The 21,806-nt window shown below is 40.8% G+C and overlaps 1 protein-coding gene across 4 annotated transcripts in view; it reads left to right on the forward strand.

Moving 5' to 3' along the window:
- The window catches only part of ppm1e (protein phosphatase, Mg2+/Mn2+ dependent, 1E), a 60,261-nt gene that overhangs the window by 15,836 nt on the left and 22,619 nt on the right, over positions 1 to 21,806 (forward strand). Inside the window, exon 1 of one of the 4 annotated variants that reach the window (XM_085421172.1) lies at positions 20,253 to 20,559. The exons of the other annotated variants lie outside the window; for them this stretch is intronic. Within the exon in view, the coding sequence (XP_085277298.1) occupies positions 20,312 to 20,559 (248 nt within the window). The 5' untranslated portion in view covers positions 20,253 to 20,311. Of the gene's footprint in view, positions 1 to 20,252; positions 20,560 to 21,806 lie in introns of those variants that run through there. 4 annotated transcript variants of the gene reach the window in all.

Raw genomic sequence — 21,806 nt, forward strand, 5'->3', positions numbered from 1 at the left:
AGTTCGTTTTAAATGATGAGCGTATCTGTAGCATGTTTACATATGGCTCCTTTTTTTGCATGATGCGTTTGTGGATGGCACGGTCTGAAAGCGTTCCTGAGCCCTTGCAGTGATTTCCATGACAGAATCATGGCTGACCAAAGATCGTTAGTGCGAAATACAGATTTTTGCCTTCCTCCCTTGCTAACAGAGATTTCTCCAGATTCTCTGAATCTTTTGATGGTATTATGATGAGTTATTCTAGGTCTACAGAATTCTGCACTCAGGAACATTACTGTGAAATGATTTCACATTTGTAGAAGTTTTTTTTTTTTTTTTTTATTGGTGATCCTCTCCAAATCTTTACTCCTGAGAAACGCTGCCTCTCTAAGATGCTTTTTATACCCAGTCATGTCACACTGACTTGTTGCCAATTAATTAGTTCCAAAATGTTTCTCCAGCTGTTTATTTTTAGTATCAATTACTTGTGTCTGTGAAGGTTCTCAGTCATCCAGGTCATCGTAGTCAAAGGAGCTTGCAAAGAAAAGCGTCTGGACTTCTTTAAGTTGCTTGAAGACGTTTCACCTCTCATCCGAGAAGCTTCTTCAGTTCTAAGGTCAAATGGTGGAGAGTCCCAGATATAAACCTAGTGGGAGTGACCCCCCACAGAGGGACAAAAGGACCCCCTGATGATCCTCTAATTGCCTGAGCCAAGGTGGGAAACTGGGCGTGGGTCCCAATCAACCCGAACACACCCGAAACTCTGGCTGATTGGGACCCACGCCCAGTTTCCCACCTTGGCTCAGGCAATTAGAGGATCATCAGGGGGTCCTTTTGTCCCTCTGTGGGGGGTCACTCCCACTAGGTTTATATCTGGGACTCTCCACCATTTGACCTTAGAACTGAAGAAGCTTCTCGGATGAGAGGTGAAATGTCTTCAAGCAACTTAAAGAAGTCCAGACGCTTTTCTTTGCAAGCTCCTTTGATCAATTACTTATCCAGCCTTTTTTTTTTTTTTTTTTTGTCCCTGTCCCAACTTTTTTAGTCATGTCGTGCAGTCATCAAATTCAAAGGGAGCTAATGTGAATTAAATATGTTATATGAGATTTACAGATACAGATCTGTTTTTATTTACATTTGAAAAAACAACCCAACTTCTTACCCCTCAGCAGTAAAAAGTTGATGGGTAGTCGTAACCCTGTCCCGGGGTTTATCTACTGCGAGGCTGAGGGGTAGCACCGGCAGCTTCTGGTATTTTTTTGGACCTGGGGTTGTAGGATGCTGCAAATGAGAGAGAAAATACTGCCAGTGCAGGCGTGTGTGTGTAGCAGCATTGATGTCCAGCTGCCCACACACAGTCTTCCCACCCCTACACGCCAGGAGATGTGTTCACACATAGCTGGTGCATCGCAAAAATGAGTGACCTTTAATGTGTAGTAACACCGAGCAATCTGCACGGAGCGATAACGGTTAAATTAAGGAGCAGTAAAAGCATTTTTAACAGTAAATCGGCTTTAAAACTGATAACAAATGAAAACATTCTGTACAAAGCTGATGCTGATTAAATATCAGGATCTTATCCTGGGATACAAAATTTATTTCCTAGTGGGAGATGAAATGGTGTAATATTATGTGCTATCAAATGATTTTAATCCTATCTGGAGCAGTTGGACATGTTTTTTTTGTTTTGTTTTTTTAGGCCCAAACATCTACTGTGTGTGTGTGTGTGTGTGTGTGTGTGTGTGTGTGTGTGTGTGTGTGTGTGTGTGTGTGTGTGTGTGTGTGTGTGTGTGTGTGTGTGTGTCCTCTGCTTTTTTTTAAGGTCAAGTCTTTGTGCTCGTAATGCGAACACACACAGTTTTTCATGTGAACACTTCTGTGGAGTTTAATGAAAGAAGACACACTCTGTGGTTTTATGAGCACGCAGGGGATTGTCTTGTCTCATATGAACAATCTCTCTCCACTTGGCGCAGCCTACCTCACATTAATTGTCTCTGATGTCTCTCCTGAGCACAGTTTGAAATGTTTTATTATTTATCATTTTGTTGTGACGATAAATAAATGTCTTAACAAGAGAGACCCAATGTGAATGTAATCCAAACATAATTAAGTTGAATCTAAGCGGCAACATGATGTGATTTTAGTTAACAAGGAGCAGTTTTAATAAAAGGAAAAGTAATCCACTAAGAACATATTGTGAAGTAATGAAATCTAATTCCAAAACCAGTCGGTGCTCTTTAAAGAATAGTTTATATTAGGAATGTAACACTTCCTGCAGAGAAGAAGGACAAAAGCTTACTTCATCTTAATTTTTTAGTATGAATACAGACTGTGAACATGGGCCCTTATGATCGTCTTGACTTATTGATTTCTAAGCAGGAGCTGTCAGACAAGATCCCACCGAGGTAACTGACTTGTGGTGTCTAAGCGCTCATAGCAACTCAGTGGGTTGATTTCTGTTTTGGCTGTGAAGCAGAATTCACCAAACTTTGCATTGTTTACTCAATAGCAGAGAAAGTGACCCAGGTTTAGACCTGAGACGGGTTCATTTTACCCGCCTGATGATGTGTTGTTGCAACAGTAATCCTGCTAAGCATGAGAGGAACTGCAGGTTTAGACATTTGGTGTATGCACTTGGCTGAGAAGCCAATGGTGCTAAGCTACCATCTGCCTCCAAGGCAGAATCCTGTTGTATGTATCCACAGTGACATTAACAATTTCTAAGCTTCACTGTTGGCGCTTTGGCTGCTACTATTTCATTTTTGTTTGTTTCTTTCACACCCGGAAGCTATGTCCATCTTTTATGGCACAGACACACGTGTTGGCAAATTGGGCCTATATAATGGACTGATAAAACACTCGAACTTCATCCACCAAAATGAAAGTGCAACTTTTTTGGATGGTGTGTACTGCACAGAAAGAAATAACATTAGTCTTACAATCCATTGAAAAATCTCCAACAGTGCAAACACACCAAAGAGATTTAGTTAAATTAGTCAGAGTAGTGGATGAGGCCTAGCAGCAGTGTTGGTCAAGTTACTTGAAAAAAGTAATCAGTAACTAATTACTGATTACTTCCCCCAAAAGTAATCCGGTTACTTTACTGATTACTTATTTTCAAAAGTAATTAATTACTTAGTTACTTTTTTAAAAACACGATTTACAGCCTGAATAGGTGATAAAACGATAGATCTTTCAGCCCAATTCTACTTTTTCTGCATAATCTATCATACAAAATGTAATCAAATGGAAAAGTCTCTTTTTTAAAACTTGTTTTATTAGTTTTAATCTTTTAACTTTATGCATCACGCAAAAATTAAATTATATGCAACATTCTCTGACTTGAAGAATTTTTTTAAACATTTAAACCTATTTTCTACACACGTTACTGCTCATCTCTGCCTAGCAGTCACCAATGTCGGGACACCTGCTGCCACCATCCGAACGTACTTATCCAGGTGGAGGAGTTAAAGCAAGAAAATTCAACCCCACTGGGGAAACTATACATATAGTTTCATTAAGCCTGTCGGGTTAGTGCCATCGTACTGTGCTTCTTGAAGGTTTGAGTCCCAGTAAACACAACATTGCACCATAAGAACATGTTACCCACAGTCAAGCATGGTGGTGGTAGTATGATGGTCTGGGACTGCTTAGCTTCCTCACGACCTGGATGACTTGCCATGACTGATGGATCCTCTCTACCAGAAAATGCTGAAGGAGAATATCTGGCCATCAGTTTATGCCCTGAAGTTCAAGCTCACTTGGGTTATCTGATCTGAAACACAAGTCGTCATAAGAGCTTAAAAAGAAGGCGACTGGACTTCTATGTCCATCCCAAAGGTGAACGACCATCATTGAACAGAGGTGGTGGCTGACACCAACTCAGCCACTTACAATGCCGTCTCTAGATGCCTTCTCAGAGACCTTAAGCTTCCATCAGGTGACCTCAAAAGGTCACATGATAGGGTAGGGCACAACCAGTAACGTTTTCACCCTTAATAAATGAAATCATAATTTTAAAATGATATTTTGTCTAATATTAAAGCTGAAACGTGTGACAAATATGCATGTGGCGTGGGTGTGGTCTCTGGCCAGCTGCAGAGGAGGGGTGACGCAGTGAGCTCCCGGGGCGGCGCAGGGGCGGGGTGAACAGGTGTGCTGGGGATCTGTCAGTGACTGTCACTGCCAGACCACACCCACGCCACAATGCAAAAATAAGAGATCAGTAATACTTTAACAGCACTGTAACTTTTCTCCACCTTGCTGATATTCTACCTGACACACAACATGTACAATAGTGAAAGTGGACCAGCAGTTTTATGCTGGTGACACAGAGAACCTGTGAAGTGCCAATCACTCCTACAGTGCGCAGAGGGGGCTGGGAATCAGTCGAGAGGTTGACAGTAGAAACATGACAGAAATCGAGTGGAGACATGCAACAAAGATTCCTCACATTGTAGGAGGACCTTGGTTTTCATAGTGGAGCAACCCAAGGCGTTCTGTTAATAAAAGAAGCCCATTCACCTTCAGAGAGCAGAATGAAGCTGTATTCATTGCACAGGCTGTCGAGCACAGCTGACAATACGTTCTTCTTTCTGCTTTAATTAGAACATCATAAAGGTCAGAGAGCCCGAGAAGATGTGTCAACAGCAACGGTACTGCAAAGTCACAGAGGGAATGTATTGTGTGTATTACCATAGCAATGATCCAGAAAACAAGGCTGCGGTCCAGAGCTCAAAGTGGATTTTACTGACAGTGAGCAAATGTTAGTTGGTTTTGTCACTTTGCAGCAGACAAATCAGAACATCCACCAAAGTCCCACTTGCACTGTCTCAGAATGAAGTGACCTCCTTTTGAGCTGAACTAGTTTCAAAGACAGCGGATATCTTCCTCACCGCACACACACTATAAAACAACATCAGGCGCGTTCGCCGCTTGTGTGAAAGCCGCCGCTCACCATCAAAAGTCGTTATCATGAGCTTTAAAGGAAAACTCAAGATCTGCCCGAGCACAGAAAGTGCATTTGCCTGGAATGTTTGAAGTCCTACTTTTTCATGCTACCATCTGTCTGTCTGCTGGCTTCTTTCTGTTTAATCAGAGCAATATGATGCCGGGAGAGTTGATCCCTCTGGAGATGTATATCCATCGAGGCTTCTGGGAAGTAACTGTATGGCTTTCTAGAGCAGCTCTAAAAACTAAAGATGTGTTTTTTAGGCTGTGAGAGCCTCCCTCTGTCCTTAAAGGGGTTTTTCTGTTAGTCTGAGGCATCCTGCCTTAGAAAAACACCAGCCTGGTAATGTATACCAATGAAAGACAGTGCTGGAAGCTTTTAGAGAGTTATCGGTGCTCTTCTTCGACACGTTTAAGGGCTGTTTCGCATGCATCCCCATCCTCATTCTCTCATTCCTCCCACTCTTTTTCCTCCAAGCGCTGCTCTGGTCTATCCCAGCCTTTGAAATTAGTTTCAGAAATAATCCTTTAATCAGAGAGTCTCGCTGGGATTACCACAGAGGGCAGCCTCAGGTACTGCCCTCAACCACTACTGGCAATTGTTGAACCTGCAGTATTTGATTTAGGCAGCATCACACATCCAGCACCACCATGAGGCAGCAGGGATGCCTCATGGTGGCAACTTTTTCACACCCGTTTCCGACTCTTGCACGTACACATGCGATAACATTTCTCCTTCCTCTCTTTTAAGCTGTTAGTAACACATTTGTGTGGACTCATCTGAGCTCCAGATGTCAGCTGTGAAACTAATAATGGCAGCATTTTCCAGGCATCATCTGTCTGTTTCTTGGCGTGTCACACAAGTGTAGTCAGAGCATGTATGTGAATTTGAAACATTCGTTCCACTCAAATCGCTGCGTTCAGATGAGCTGTGCTATTAGAATAAAAGAGCAAGAAACAATTTTTATTCTAACATAAATAAAAACACTAAATAAATAAGGTTTTGCATAGGGGTCGGCAATGTTCAGTGACTGCTTAAAGTTTATTGTGGTTACTGTGTAGCCTGGTGGCCCATGGGAAGAAGCTCTGTTTGAGTCTGCTGGTCATGCCTTTTATTCTTATATAGGTTTAATGCAACGTGTATTTGCATAAACCATTTGATTTCTGACTATCTCAGTATCTGGAAATCATGCATATCCCTTCTATAGAGAAACTACAAAGTCTGAGTAATTGTTTTGAGGTTAAACCCCTCTTTATTTTCTAATATTAAGAGTAACCGGTGATGCTAATGATAATGGTAAGCCTGTCTGGGCTCACATCAAACATAGTAGTCATTCCTGTCTGTGAGAAGTAAATGGAGTTCCTCTTTATGAATGCATAGTTAGTTATGGATTTATGTGACATGACCCGGGAGGACTGGGGAGGGAAACCAGCACAGGCCACACAGTCATGAGCGTGAGTGTCCGGTTGACCGAAGCTGTGGGAGGAAAGCAGAGCACGCAGAGGCAAAACATGCAAATATGGAAAGGACATGCAAACTGCACGCAGACAGGAACCGGAGTCTGGCTGTCATGTGCTACAAAGCCAGTCTTCTTCACAAACACACAAAGTGTTTCATTTAAGAAGTTCTTCTGCTTTAAGGGACACATTCAGCACATCTGTGGTTTTGTGTATCATCTCAGAGATTTGTGTACATCACCAAACTTCTCTTCCTCTTTTTTTAAGATGCTCTCTCATTTTTATTTCAGCTAAAAAAACACTACCCTCTCTGTCCTTCTGCCCTTCCCCTCGTCTGCCGAGCTGTAACGTTTAGCCTTCTAGGGCTAATAGGAAGTGGAGTTAGTTAATGGCAGCTCTAAATATAAAATTTGAATAAACAGCATTGGATTGTTTTCATCATCCTTATCTGAACACATCAGTGAGACATTTGGAGCAAACCTGTTCATTTTGCTTTCGTTTCTCGAGCACAGGATCCAGTCATTTTAGAGGACAAGGACTTACTGGGGCCTTCATTTCTATTTAGTATTTGCCTTCCTCTGTGTATGTAGTTTAACTGCCTGTACTGGGAATAGCTTCGCAGTCATTCTGTGACCCAATTATTGAGCTTCTTTTTACTCCTGTGAACACAGTCTCACTAAAGCAAACACTTCTAATGATCCTAATGATCACTTACCTGAAAAAGTAAGTGAACTGCTGCATTTCCCCTGCCTTAAACTGGGCCTTCAAGGTGTTGTTGAAGCAGATATAGTTATTATTAAGGTAATGTGTCCAATTTAAGTTCACTTAAAATGATTTTTTGCCACCTCATGGATTTTTTTAAAATTAACTACCTCTTAAAAACTCCTTTAACCACAACAACCTCCATCATGCATTTCCTCTAGCTTCTTACGAGACAAGGAGATGAGTTTTGAACCATTCTTCCTGAACTTTCATCTTTTAAAGCCTTACACTTATCATTTTACTTTTTCATTGTGTAGTTCCATCAGTAGCCCTCTTTCAGACAAACATAATGTACCTAGATAATGCTACATATTGCTTTTCATTGGGCTTGTGTGAGTTAGCGGAAAGAGGCCCTGTTGGGTGACCTTTCTACCTGATAGGTGGATTTTTGTATTTAGATCGTGGTCACGCTGCATTTACATGTGGCGAGATCTAATCGCAGCAGCGTCCTGACCTCCTCCAAATGTGGCCTGTGGAGGTTTTTTTTCTTTTTAATGGAAGCAAACAAAGCTAATCTTGATATTTGTCACATTGTGATATCTTTGATCGCACACGAGTCAGCAACATTTCTAACATCCTGCATTGTTTTTCCTCGTGTTCTCCAGATATGAAACAAAACATCAGAGACTTGGTGAAGAGTTCACAGCATACATTTAAAATTTCATATGTCCAGATAAATGATCTTGCCGTGTCAGGCTTTTAAGCAAACATCTCTAACCACACCTTCAAAAAATGTAAAAGAAAATAAGTTTTTTTTGTTTCAAAATTAAACTAATATATTCAGTATCCTTAAGCTTTTTGGCTTCTGAAAATATCAAAAAAACAATTAGATTATTTGATTATTACCATGTTCTTCACAAAATTGTTTTCTGATATTTTTAAGCATCAAGTTAATCAACTGGAGCTTCTTACTGTGTGAAAAGCACTTTCCCTTTTTGTGTGAGAGATGCAACATAAGTTTCTTCTTTGAAAAGAACTCAGTGAGACATTTCTGTTCTAATGTGTTTGGTATTTCAAAAAGAAACACTAAAAGTTGGAGCCGTGTTGGTTTGAATGCTTAAAAATAGAAATCTTTTATGTGAAGCTGCAGAAATTTCTGAAGATATTTTCATTGCTTTTCTTAAAAGAAGATGAGCTTCAGGTTAACGGAGGAGCATTTACTTACAGTCCAGTTTTACAGCGTGGCAGGTTCACGGTTTGTGACTCATACTGGGCTGTAAAGAATGGAGAGTCTTTCCAGCAGTGGCTCACATTGATGTCTCTAAAACAGGCGCCTTAATTAATTTCAGCTCTGGAGAGGCCCCATTTTTGGAAGTGCAATGACCTTCAAAAGTGTGCAGTGTCCTCCTTTTTCCTTTTGCAGCATTATGGATGCTTTTGCAGAAGCTCTTCCAGCCTGCTGCTGCTGCTTGAAAGTGCTGGGCATCTTTGTTCACACAAGGTGCCCATAATTCAAATGATGAGTCATATGTCTGTGGCAGACGAACTGAATGCAAAGCAGTTCATCTCATGCTATAGTCCAGAATCCCTGCCTGTCTGACCTTGAAAAATGTGCCTGAAAGCTGCTGAACGAATGCCCCCAAAGCAGCCGTGCACAAACCGACATTGTTTTATCTGAATCTGAACGAGCACCTGCAGAAACAAACGGCACAAGTGCAGTTATTGTTCCTGGAATTGAATCGATATCAGGCTTTTTTCTGTATGCTAATGCAGGGTCATACAGAGATAACTGAGGTTGTGAATTTAATGTTTGTACAAATAAAAACTGATGGGCAGAAAGCCACGGTGACTTTAAATGTCACTAAATCAAGTCCTAGTTAGCAGTGAGTTTGCAGAAATCTTGAAATGTTGCAAAACACTGAAAAATGCTCTCAATAAATTCTCTAAAGTCAAATGTCTTATTTTACCAGTCCTAAATGCCCAAAAATGTGAAACCTAAAACGTGCAAACATTTGTTTTTTTATTTGGTGATTCTTTAAACAGCAGTTTTAATCTTTCTTCTGCCCAAAGCACGCTAAATGGGGAAACCACAAAATCTGTTCATGTCTGTGAGGGATAGCCTCTATATGTCATCTCACATGCCATTAGACTGTATCTGTGATGGCTCATTTCCCTCATCCAGCCCTAGCATGACGTTTTTTATGCAAGAGTGTTACCCCGCTACAATAAACTTGCCTCTGGTGCCTCATTGGGCTGTCTTGCTGCCTCTGGTTTAAATTAGTCTGTAGAAATAGGCCTAGCTTCTCTTTGAAGGCATGTTTGGTTTATTGCACCATACCGTTAGCCGGCTTCCCCGACAGATGACACACTCAGACTTGAGGCTGTTGATATTTGTTTTCTTAAGGTAGATTGGCCTCTGATGTGTCATTATCCAGCAGCTGTGCAATCAGACTGGGGTTTCCTTTGAAATTAGTTTTGTTTATAGATTAAATCATTATAGTAAATGAACAGTTCATTTATAACTGTACATGGATAATACCATTAAAGCCTCATTCTATTAGCAGGCTAGGTCTAATAGGTTATCATTTTGCCCCATAACTGCTGGGATAGGCTCCAGCTCAAGTTGGATGGATGGATGATTGCACACTTTGACAATTGGGAACCAGTTTTTAAATATTGAGATTTGGCTTCGGTGACTAAGAAGCACATCTTAAAATCCAGAATAGTGATTTTGGAAAAGATTAGATTTCGATGTTTCAAGGTGTGTCGCAAGAGATAAGCGAGTTTGAAATTGTCTTCAGCTTGAAATTTTAGCCTCATTTATACCACAGAAAATGTCAGGGGAGGTCACCAAATACACGAGGATTGAGTCTCCCTGCAGACTGGGAACATCCGCGGCTAATTTCATGGGAAGTGAAATTAATCAGAGTTTCAGCTTCAGAGTAAAGGTCGCTGCTCTTTTTGTGGCCTTTAATACAATTTAAGTCATCAAACATGCACGAGGGCTTGTGGTGACGACACAACGTTTAACGGATGAAAGCTCACAATAACGAAATGATAAAATACAAGGAAAATTTGAATTTAAATTTTGGCACGCCTGGTCGAGGCTGGATTTATAAGTGAGAGGTTTCATAGCTGTTTTCTGAGCCACATCAGTATGCAGGGAACGCTTCCAAATCACCAGCATGTCATCCTCTGAGCGATTTAAAAATGTGTTTTAAAAAAACAGATGTACGAGATATGATCGTCCACACACTCAGGCTTGAAGGGACACTTCATTTTGCACTATTCGCTTCCCTTTGGACAGCCTTAAAGTCAGTATCTGAGTCTCTTTTTTCAACTATATCAACATAAATCAAAGAGAAAAAAAATATTCTAGAGGTGAGCAGCAGTGCTGATATGATGTTATATTGTCAATAAATCTAAAAAAAAAAAACCCAGTAAAAACAACAATGATTATCTTACAACAACTTAAGAGGATGATTAAAAAATATTCAAGAGCAATTTTTCTGCTTGGCAGCCTCAGTGAATTTGGTAGAGAGGTATGAATCACACCCTCGCCTGCTGTAGGCTCTGGTTGGAGTGCACCTCACAGATTGCAGCACCTTAACATCACTTTCGGTCCTCTCTGCATGGAGCTCCAGCCCGAAGGTGACTGATTGTCATTTTCTATTTCTTACTTTTCTGAATAATCACAGCAACAGTAGTCACCTTGTCACTGAGCTTCTTGCTGATGCTCTTGTAGTCCACTCCAGCCTTGTGCAGGTCTACAATCTTATCCCTGACATCCTTTAAAAGCTCTTTGGTCTCGCTTAGGGTGGTGGAACGGAAGAAATTGATTCCTTGGACAGCTATGCACATAACCAGAATTCTGGGTGGGTTGTAGGATAGCAAATACTTAACTTTTATGTAATTTTTTTCTGGACTTTTGGTTGATATTCTGTCTTTCTCCATTAAAATGAAATTACCATAAAAAACGTGTGACTTTTCATTTCAATGTAAGTGCGCAAACTTACAAATTCAACAGATGATCAAATAATTATTTCCCCCATGTGCAAAGCATGTTGAACTGGGACATATTCCACTTTTTCTCATGTTCTGCTACATTCTTCAAATAATTAGAGCCAAATATGTACAAATAAACCTTAGCTGCTTTAAACTCTTGGATCGCTGTGATATCAGAGCTCCAGCTGTGATCACAGCAGCTCCAACCACACTGAGATCTTCTGTTTGTGAGGGGCAACCAATCAGAAGAAAGTTGTCTTTAAGAGGAAGGAGCAAAAACAGCTTGTTTCACATAGGGGGTGAACTGAGATAAATCAGGATTTCAAGATAACTGTGACTCATGCGCGGTTAGAGTAGAGTCAAAGAGTAAAATCATAGAGCTGGAAATGACCGTAAGAGGTCTCCTTTAAAGCATGTGTCATTCATATACCTAACAACATAGAATTATGTCAAAAGAGTCTCTTGAAGTGATGAGCCCACACACAATGTTCCTCTTGGCTCTACTGACAGTTTTAAAACCTTGCAGCTCATGGCAGAAACAGGTGGAGATGTCTGCGGTGCATTTAAGCTTTCTGGCAGTGTGAGCACCTCATGTTCACCTCGGGGTAAAGCCCAACTAAACTAAAAAATATCTTCTTTGACAAAAAGTTAAAGAATGCACTCAAAAAACTTATCAGGCAAATATCCCCCCAAAACATCCAACAACAGAACTTTAAGAAGCTTTACAAGAAAGATATGAAGACCAGATTAAATGTAAATGCTGTGCCAGTTTTAAAATTAGTTTAGAAACTAAACTGTTCCGAGCAGCTTTTATCCACCCTTCTGACTGACCTTTTCTCTGCTGCAACAGCTCTTTTTGTTTGTCCAGATTCCTCATTAGCTGCCACTGGGTCATCATGGCCATTGCGATATTTAAATACACATTGCTGATGTTTAAATAATGCTCTCACCATGCCAAACTGATGCGCAAACGTAGAACATCAGCTAACATGTTAAAAGCTGGCAGTTGTTTAGGGTTATTAATGTATTTGTGAAGGGCTTGTTTTTCTGTGTTAAGTAACTGAGGATGTTTGTTACGGGATTTGAGATGGAAAACCCCTCCCACAGCCTGCAACTTTCAGCTCCATCGCTTCTCATTATACTTAGTGAGCTCTAGAGGGGTCGTTAGGTGTGTTTTTGGAAGGCCAGACCAGCTGTTGGCCTCCAGTCTTTATGCTAAACGAATCCAATGTCCGGGCAGTATTTAGGGCAGAGACACCACAAAGTGGTATCGATGTTCTCATCTCAAGAAAGAGAAGTATGTTTTCCCGAAACTACAGCCCAGCCATCCATCTGTGCATTTAAGCTACAGCACCACTACAGCAACTAAATCAAATAAACTGCAGGTCTGTCTCTGTTTTGTGATTTGAATGCAGAGCAGAGGCTGAAATATCTGCCAGCTCAAAATATGCTTGATCACTCCCTTGTCTCAGATGTCACTATTGTTTATGAGAAAGCGGATCAATTAAAGGATACTCGAGGTCAGGACATGATGTGGCTTCCCTGTAGGCTCTCACCAACCCACCAACGATCCAACTGGTGGATTACATAATGCTGCCTTAAGGCTTTGTGCAGCGCAGCGCTGGGCTTGCTCAAAAACCTCACAGGGAATTACATGTAAGTTCCCCAGTCTTTCTGCAGAGGCTGAGCACAGGCTCGAGGCTTATCTGAAAACTGACTACACTCAGCTACTACAGACACACAACCACTTCAACGACATGACACATGCAGAGCTGTACGGCTCATTTTCCTCAGAGTGTGTCACCTTTAAGTCTCCACTTACTGCCATGTCTTGTTGAAGTAGTAGAGCCGCTGCCTACACAGCAGTCCCAGATGTACCGTAGGCGGTTGTACGAATTCTGCGGCTCTGAAGGGTTTTCTAATTTTATGACAGATTAGACACGCCTCTCTGCAGCCAACATTGTGCAATTCATCGTAAGTGGAACATGCCACTGCGAGTGCGTGCGGCACCACTGTGTGACGTCTGCAGTCACAGTTGGTCCATCATTTCCACTCTGTTTGAGGCACACCATGTTACATCAGCAGAGCTCTGAAAACACCCGGAGGGGCACGCAGGTTATGAGGTAGAGCTGCTGAAAGGGCCAAACACAGCACACTTTCTTCTTGACTGCAGCTTGATGAGAGCCGATGGCAGATCACACTGCTCAGGTTGACTGTGGATGGGCAACACATCTGCACAGAACCACCTCTGTTTCACCGCCACGCACAAAGAGTCGCTGTAGCTGAGGCTCATAGTGTCACTGTGTTATCAGATATGGTGCTGTTACACAACATCTAGGTTTTTATCATTAATTACAAATGCTGCTGCTTCTAGTGCATATTATTACTTTAGTTTTGTTATAATTATTAAGAGTGAAGCCAAAATATTGCAGTAAATCGCCGCTGCCATGTTTCCCTGGCGATGTAATTTGTAACTGGAGGCCACAGACTGGTTTCCAGGAGGTGGAGATGGGGTACTGATGTCCCATCTCCTGGCTGACACAAATATGATGGACGTAGCTTCCAGGTCTGAAAAGCGAAGCCAACATGGAAATGCTTTAAATCTGCAGCGTTTTTAAAGGCCAGCAGGGGGGCATACCTGTGGTTGGAAATGGATTTCGGGTCCTGATTAGTTTTACAGTCAGATGGCGACAGTTAAAATACTTATTGCTGTAGCTACATTCAACTTTACATTGTCTATGAGCTAGCCATGAGGTAGTAGATCATTATATACCAGCTAATGCATTGTCAGTAATCCTCCAGACATTTCTGGTATTCAGCTTTCCAGCTTTGTTTGTGTCCAAAATTACAATAGTGCTGCACATTGTTGTTTTGAACCTCCTTAGCGTGCACGTCATTCTGTCTGCAAATAAACACAACAGTTCAAAAAAAATTGAATGAATTCTGGTAAAACCTTGTAGGAGTGTGGCCGTGTTAAAAACCCACTAAAATTTGCCTGAAATCCACCAAAGTCTTGAAGATCAGCTTAATGATTTATTGGTCATAAAATGGACAAAAAGTTGTATAACTTAGAAACTATGATACTTGTGGTGTATATTTTCAACATATAGAAAGTATCATATATGATTTCAAATATCATATCAGATTTGACCTTTGACCTTCCTTTATAGTGAGTAGATTGATCTAAAGATCAAAGTCATGCTAATGCTATATAGAGCCATTTAAAAGCTTCTCCACCAGCTGACGCAGAGGTCGTCCCAATGTCTGCGGTGAATGACTGTAGGTAATTAATGAATCCAGACCACCCTCTAAACCAATTACTGTGCAGGCAGCAGAGAAACTTTCTGCTTCCACAAGGACAAATACAGACAGCGCCTCCATTTATAATGTTTAGATTTTACTTATTAAGCTACTTATTGGCTATTAGTGTTTAGTTTTTTTGACCTCTTAACTTTTTGTCTTTTTTTTAATGTTATTATTATTATTTCTTAAGGTTATTTTTCAGGCTTTGGCAGCTGTATTCGAGGAATTTCCCAACTTTTGGAGTAACTTACAAAATCTTATCTTATCTGTTAGAGTCACAAAGAGAGTAGGAAAGGTTGGATGGATAGCCTCACCACAGGTTTCATTTTAAAACAGGAGGCTGCTGCACCTTGATTGTTTCCTGACTTGGTTTCTTTTCATTTGAACCAAAAAATTTCCAACATTTTAGTCAATACATGATCATTGCAACCATGAAAGCTCCTCTAAAACCAATTCAAGCGTCGATATTTCCTCAGCTCTGTTTACTCTAACTACAGAATGGAAAACTGTGGAAAGACTTCGTATCACCTGCAGTAGTATCCTGGAGGTGTGCATGCTCTCACCACACATTCTATTTTAGATTTAAATGCCTGCTTACATGAAGGAAATTGCATATATCCAACCTCATTGTATCCATCATTTGCTTTGCAGCCACAGCACCAAATGTCCCTTAATTCACGGCTGAATGTAGTCCACAACAAAAGAACGATTTAATCTGTTTGTTAACGTCTGCTAAAAACTAAAGTGCTTTGCGGTTGTTTTAGGGAATCATGCAGCAGTTTGATAAAAATGAAACTATAACATGTCTGACCCATTTTTAAAGATTTACGAGAGCAAGATGGCTTTTTAATAGGATTTGTCGATAATGCGGAAATGCACAAGCTTTATCCTTTAAAGAGGAACAAAAACAGTAATTACTGTTAAGTGTTTATTACCAAGTGATTATACAGTGCTTAACTTGTACATGCATGTTGGGTTATTATATTTTGGCAGCTTTATTTATATAGGTAAATTAGAAGAACAAAAGGGGTGATTTATTTATTTATTATGTTGTTTGTTTGCTTGTTTTTTTGCTTAATAACACATATTAAGACTACGACATGGTGTTATTTTAAAACATGAAAAAATCCTGAATGGAAAAATATAAAATGCCAAGCTTTACCCTTGATTTAGCAGAAAAAGATGTAATGAAAGCGAATTATTTGATATTGGAGCATTCAGAAGAGGCATCAGTGGATTCCTGCTACTCGCCATCAAATGCCAGAAGGCCCCAGTAACTGACTAAAGCACCACATGGTGAGTGTGGACTGAGGAGACAAATTAATTCATCAAAGTCATTTGAAAGCCATCTTAAGGGAGAAGCAGTACTAAAATGCCACGATTTAAGGCTTCCTGGCACACTTTGTGTTATGTAATCCTATCAGGTCCTCTTGAGAATACTGTGTTCACATAACAGTAGTTGTTAGGGATGGGCTAATTCAACATTTCCTTTGGAAATGTAAGGCTGGGAATAGCCTGAGGATTTTCTCTCTGTTGCTAGAAAAGGCTCTGCCGTCTTCCAGGTTTAATATGAGGGATGCCTGCTACAAGGGACCGGCGGCCAAACCAGAACATATCGATGGAGCCCAGTGAGTTCCCGTGGATTTCCACTCTCACCTCCACTTGGCACAGAAAAGGTTCAATATTTAGAATAATGAAGTGGGAGCTTGTTCTGTGGGCTTGGCAGCAGGACGACTGACACCACCGACTGTCAGTCACTTGCTTCCGTGTTGCTATGGAAACAACCTTGTTGCTCCGCTGCGGGGCTAAGAAAAAGCTTGTAGAAAGCATTGGTAGAAAAAAAAAAGAAAGAGAAAAAACATGGCTGCATGCATGAGTCATCTGCTAACACATCCACCCAGAGCTCTCCAGTTTTATCACTGCGAGCAGCCTGTCAGAGCTCCCTGCACGACTGTAGCTAAACACAGCCGCAGCAGAGACCACATGAGAGAACAAAAGCAACCACAGACTGAGTTAAGGACCACGGGGGGAAGCCAGTAATCACCTTTGACTCAAGCATACCGCCATACCAGCTGCAAATCTTTTACTCATTTCTAATCACAGTCCAGCAACAGCAAGATGAAAGGGTTAGAGGGGAAATCCAGTCAGCAGCAGCCAAAGTCATTTTTAAAGGAAATACAACAAATAGTCTCCAGTATATTTGCCTTTATTACTAGGATTTTTTTCTTTTTTTTATATCATTATGAATAGAGTTAATTTTGAATAGCCCGTATGAAGTCTAAGGAGCTTGGAAAAGGAAGCGTCTGGACTTCTTTAAGTTGCTTGAAGACTTGCTTAAAGAAGCCCAGACGCTTTTCTTTCCAAACTCCTTAGACTACGATCACCTGGATGACTGAGAACCTTCACAGACATATGACTCATGAAGAAATTTTAGCACTTTTGAGAGCTTCAGAATGCTTTCAGTACATTTACTAGGTGGATTCTGTTTGCTGGGCAGTCTCAGGCTTTTAGCTTTTAACTACTGCTTCCAAATATTATTTCTTTTACCCTCAGCTTCCCAAACCTGCAGCTTTATTTACTTGGACAAATAAAATCAGTCCAGGATGTCCTTGCTCTTTTCTAAAGTAACCAAGTATCCACTGAAAATCACACACATATTAAAGCTGTAACAAAACTGCAGTTCTTCTTCCTCAAGAAACCAGTTTGTCCTTTACAAAGTCTCGAGGTCACCAGTAAAGTAGCAAGCTCAGTACCACAAACACCAGTCAAGGCACTCTAATCCAAAGCACCAGCCTTCTTTCTCAGTATTACTCTGCTCCAATTGTGTTGGATGATTTTATCTATGTATTTGTTCCTTTCAATTTTCAGAGATTCACACTGAAAAAACATAAGATAACATAAGAATAATGAGAAGGAAGGATATGTAAACTAGGGCAGAGCAGCGCCTGCAGATTGATTTTAAAGAAGCATTTTTTAGCCCGGCTGAACCGGCGCAGGTCGAGTAACATGTAGTCAGTCGTGCCGCTGCAGTGTGATGGTGTGAACTGAGATTAAGCCCTGCTTTAATCCTCCTCCGCTCCACATGACCTCACTGTGATGCATGAGCCACAGGGAACTGTCATTGGTGCGTCACGTCTTCTCCTGTGTGACCTGCAGCCAATCAGAGCTCCTCAGCTCAGCATCCACCCCCAACAGCCAGCCGAGAGTGAGGGAGGAGAGAGGGGAGTAGAGGGGAGAGAGAGGGAGGGGAAAATATGGGTTTCTATGAATGGAAACATGGAGTAGAGGATGCTGGTGATGGAGAAGCCCAAATAGGGACAGTCCCATACTGTCTAATTTCCTGGTGTCCACCCTCTTCTCTGTCTGTCTTTATTTTACCTAAAAATTACTAGATGCATAATTAAACAGTGGAAAGCAATCAAGAAGAGTTACTAAAGTAAAAGCACATCTCTCTGCTTTACTGCATTAACAGTGTTTTCAGCCAGGTTCTGACACCTTGATTAATAATCAACCATCCATCAATTAGCTTTTCCTGCTCTATCTTGCAGACAGTTGCCTACCCTCAGCTGACACTGAGCAAGAGGCGTCATTCATCCCGGACAGACAACCATGCACATCCACACCTACGGCTAATTTGGATTCACCACACTGTGTGAGAAAACCCACACAGTGTGCAGTCCCTTTGAATATTAATTACTCCAAAGAGCGTGGAAGAATAAATCACAAACAGAAAGGAAAACAATCCTAACCTTGTTTTTTTTTCTTTATGTCCATTAAAATCTCCTTTAAAAACCTTAAAGAGATAATTTTTTGTTTAAACCAGTAATGGAGTATGCTGTATGTTTACGCAGCTTTGAAAGCAAAAAGCAGAACAGAGGAGCTGTTATAACACAGACCTGGGCACAGTTTGTGGAAATACTGGATGAGTTTGCTGGTTTTGCCCTGGAGGGAGACAAAAAACATATTCTTATCGCTAAATGCCTGTGTGATCATGAAAATACCTTGGAAGTGACTCAGTACCAGATAAGAGCCCCCCCTCCCCACCTCATGTTTTCAACAAACACATTATTATGTCTCTAATGGGAGCTGACTGTGTAAAAGAAAGGGGGGAAGGCGGTTCTTTTTTATGTTTGGTGGAGAGCAGCCAAGAGAAAGCAACATGGGGGTCAACAGAGTCAAAGAATAACAGCTAAAAAGGCATTTATTCATAGCAAAAGGATAAAATGATATTAACAAAATTCAACATTGCCATGCAAGGCAAAAAAAAAACCTAATAAAATTCTGCAGAGTAAAAAGTGATAAAAGCAAAAGACTGAGTTAGTGGCTAATCAGGTGAGGGCTCAGGTAGGAGGTAAAACTAAATGAAATAAGCCGTGCAATGAAATTGTGAAAATTAAAAGCATGCAACATAAAACAGAGAGCAAAATTAACTGCTAAAACCTACACGCTAAACAAACCACAGCAAGTATAAAAACAATAAAAATATTTGTACTGGATTCATTGGATCCATTCCTCTAACAGTAACCCCACTTCTAAAAGTCGCTGAAAAGATAGCTTTGGATATGTTGCAAACCACATTGAGATTTGGTTGAAAGGGTGGTTCTTTTTTCACCTTTTCAGGCAAATTTAGTGGAAAGGGACCAATCTGCAAAGATGGCTTTTAACTTTCCAGGTTTCAAAGTTAATGAGATATCTGCCTGACTTAGTTGAACGTGCTATGATCATCGTTTTCATGGTTGTATCTCCGTGATCCAAAAAAAAGATGCCGATCTTAGGCTAAATTGGGACAAAATCCGATGTCAGTGACTAAATAAATGCAGTGACAGGCAGATTTAACCCAGAAAATGTTCGGTGCTTGGTGGGACATTTACTAAAGTGAAACAGCCCACCGCTACTGCAGAAAGTTAGATGTGATGGTGATATTTTGGGAGCACTTTAGAAACATTTCTAACTCAAAGACCTCCTTTTCAAGGATATCTTTTGACCTGATGTTGGCAGCAGGCTTAGATGACTAAATTCACATTACGGCTTTGCAGACAGACAGTGTTGTTCTTTCCTTTGATCTGCGCTTTAAGAATGAGAACTAGATATTTCACCAATACAGCGTCTACACTTTCAAGGAGAAGTTTACCCATGAGGTTACAGTGGATGCTGCTTTATGGGAGCAGGCGTCTACTACTCCTTTCGTCATGTTTCTAGGCCTTGACCCAGTTTGAGAGCAGCATCAAGGACCTAATGTAAGACAGGTTTCTACAGGAGGACATGTAATATAAAACTTTTTTCTTTGTCAGGCAGATAAAGAAATATGATGCTGAATGAAAACCAAAAAGATTTAAAACACAGTAAAGAGTTTCAAGCTACTTTGCCTTTTTATTTCTCCTCAGTGGTGTGAGTTGTGGACAGAAGCATGAGGTTTTTGGGTTATCTGTCCATTCCTCCGCTCTGAACTCATGGACACGATATTTCCAGGATTTCTCAAGAAAATTTCTTCAAACTTTCCAAAACATTCACCTTGATTTGGGGATGAACTTATTTGGTTTGTGGAAGTCAAAAGTTAAAGGCTTGTTAGCTTTCTGATGGTTCGTCTGTGCACCTGTGTTTCACCCTGTCACCTTGAATATGCTTCAGCTTCCTACCGCCTACCTCTTTTGGCCTTTGACCTCAAAAGAATTTTTACAGCCTTTTTTACAGCATCTGGTCACTTAAACTTCTGTGATATTTATCTGTCCACTTAAACTGTTGTGAATCCATTTCAGCTGCTTTGGTGCAACCCAAAGTGACAATGTTTTCTCAGGTGGTGGCCACACATCGTTGCTCTCTTTGCTTTGTGCTGGTTCCCTTGTCACTGTTAGTAGCATGAGATGATGCCTGTAGGCCATTCAGGTTGGACACGTTGCCCAGCTTCTCCAGGGTGATGCGAGAGGGTTTGCAATGTCTCCCAGTGAGTGGAGGAGATATCAAGAGACACGAGGAGAGCTGGACAGCTAGAAGGGATTCAACCCAGCAGCAGTATGAGATATTTTGTGCAAGGAGTAACACGTGGAGCGCTGACGGAGCTCTGCCAAATGACCTCCAGTGGATACTCCTGTGCATGTTTCTGACCAAACTGTCAGGATCAGACTTCATCAGGGTGGAGCTGGCCTGGCGTTCGCTACAGAACTGGTAGGTTGCACCGGTGGCAGCCCCATCTTTTCACAGAGGACAGAGTGACACTGAGCACATGTGACTGATATAAATGAGTTTTGTTTTTTTAAGTGTATATACCAGGTGTTTATGCTGTAATCAATCAAAGAGTTGTTGTTTTTTTCCTCCTTCCAGTCTCTCAAATATTGAAGTGAGATATAGTGATTGGAAAGGCCATAGCATGTGATTCCATTTGAGTCACTCTGATGATAAATTATCAGTGAAATACAACCTGTAATTTGTGTAAAAATTACAGGTTGAATGAACCTGTTAAACTATAAAGTAAACAGGACTGTGATCCTAAAGCTGCTGCAAGATATCACCGATTCTGGACTGTCGTGTTAGTACAGTAAAACACAAATAAAGTTTCCCTTTTGTTGAAAAGTTCCTGAGGTTCATGAGAGTTCAAGTCTGTCGTGAAGCTACAGGAATACGTCATACTCTAACTGGATATATTCAGCTCAGTGTCAGGATGGGAATGAGTAATTGCCTTTTCAACATATTTAACTATTTCTGTAAAGATGATCGTCAGTGAAGTTATTTGTAGTTTTTGTGGTTGCCATGGCATGGCTCTTTCTCCAACACTGTAAAGTATTGAGAGAGCAGGAAGAAAGGAGAGGCAACAGCAGGTTGTAACTGCAAATGTAAAAAGCAAATTAGAGCTTCTTGTTGGCAACATGAAATGTAAATTAAGACTTTATGCGCAGGTGCAACTGTTTTCATCTAATCTATAAATAAACTGCTCCAACGTGATGGATGACAAATAATAATCAAGGGAATATCTCATCATAAAAAAGTGGCTGCAGAGTAAATGCAAAAAACTGCAGCTGCTGTGGCCACTTGAGGAGTGTTAGTCCAAAACTACATCTGCAGCTTCATACAAAAAAGTAGATATTTTGCACCTTTATAACAAAAAACTCACCCACTGGGATTTTATTATGTTTTAAATTAGCTAAAAAATAAATAGCTTGCTGTGTGATAAATTGCACTAAATGCCTTTGCAACAAGACAAATTCTACTCTTTTATTAATGCGTTGTTTCACACCAATCCAACTCAGCAGGTTTAAGTATCTACACCCCATACCTGCACAGTCAGTGAATGCATCAGCTGATACCTTAGCATTTTTATTCATTTATAGCCACTATTACAAAAACACCACAGCGATGGCCAGAATACTAAAACATGGCTCCATGAACCACTGGGAGATGTGCTTTTTTCTTTTTTT

Source organism: Rhamphochromis longiceps, linkage group LG10 (genome assembly GCF_057381845.1).
Source record: "Rhamphochromis longiceps isolate RC_006_pf linkage group LG10, R_longiceps_female_GT1.1, whole genome shotgun sequence".
Classification (NCBI taxonomy): Eukaryota; Metazoa; Chordata; class Actinopteri; order Cichliformes; family Cichlidae; genus Rhamphochromis; species Rhamphochromis longiceps.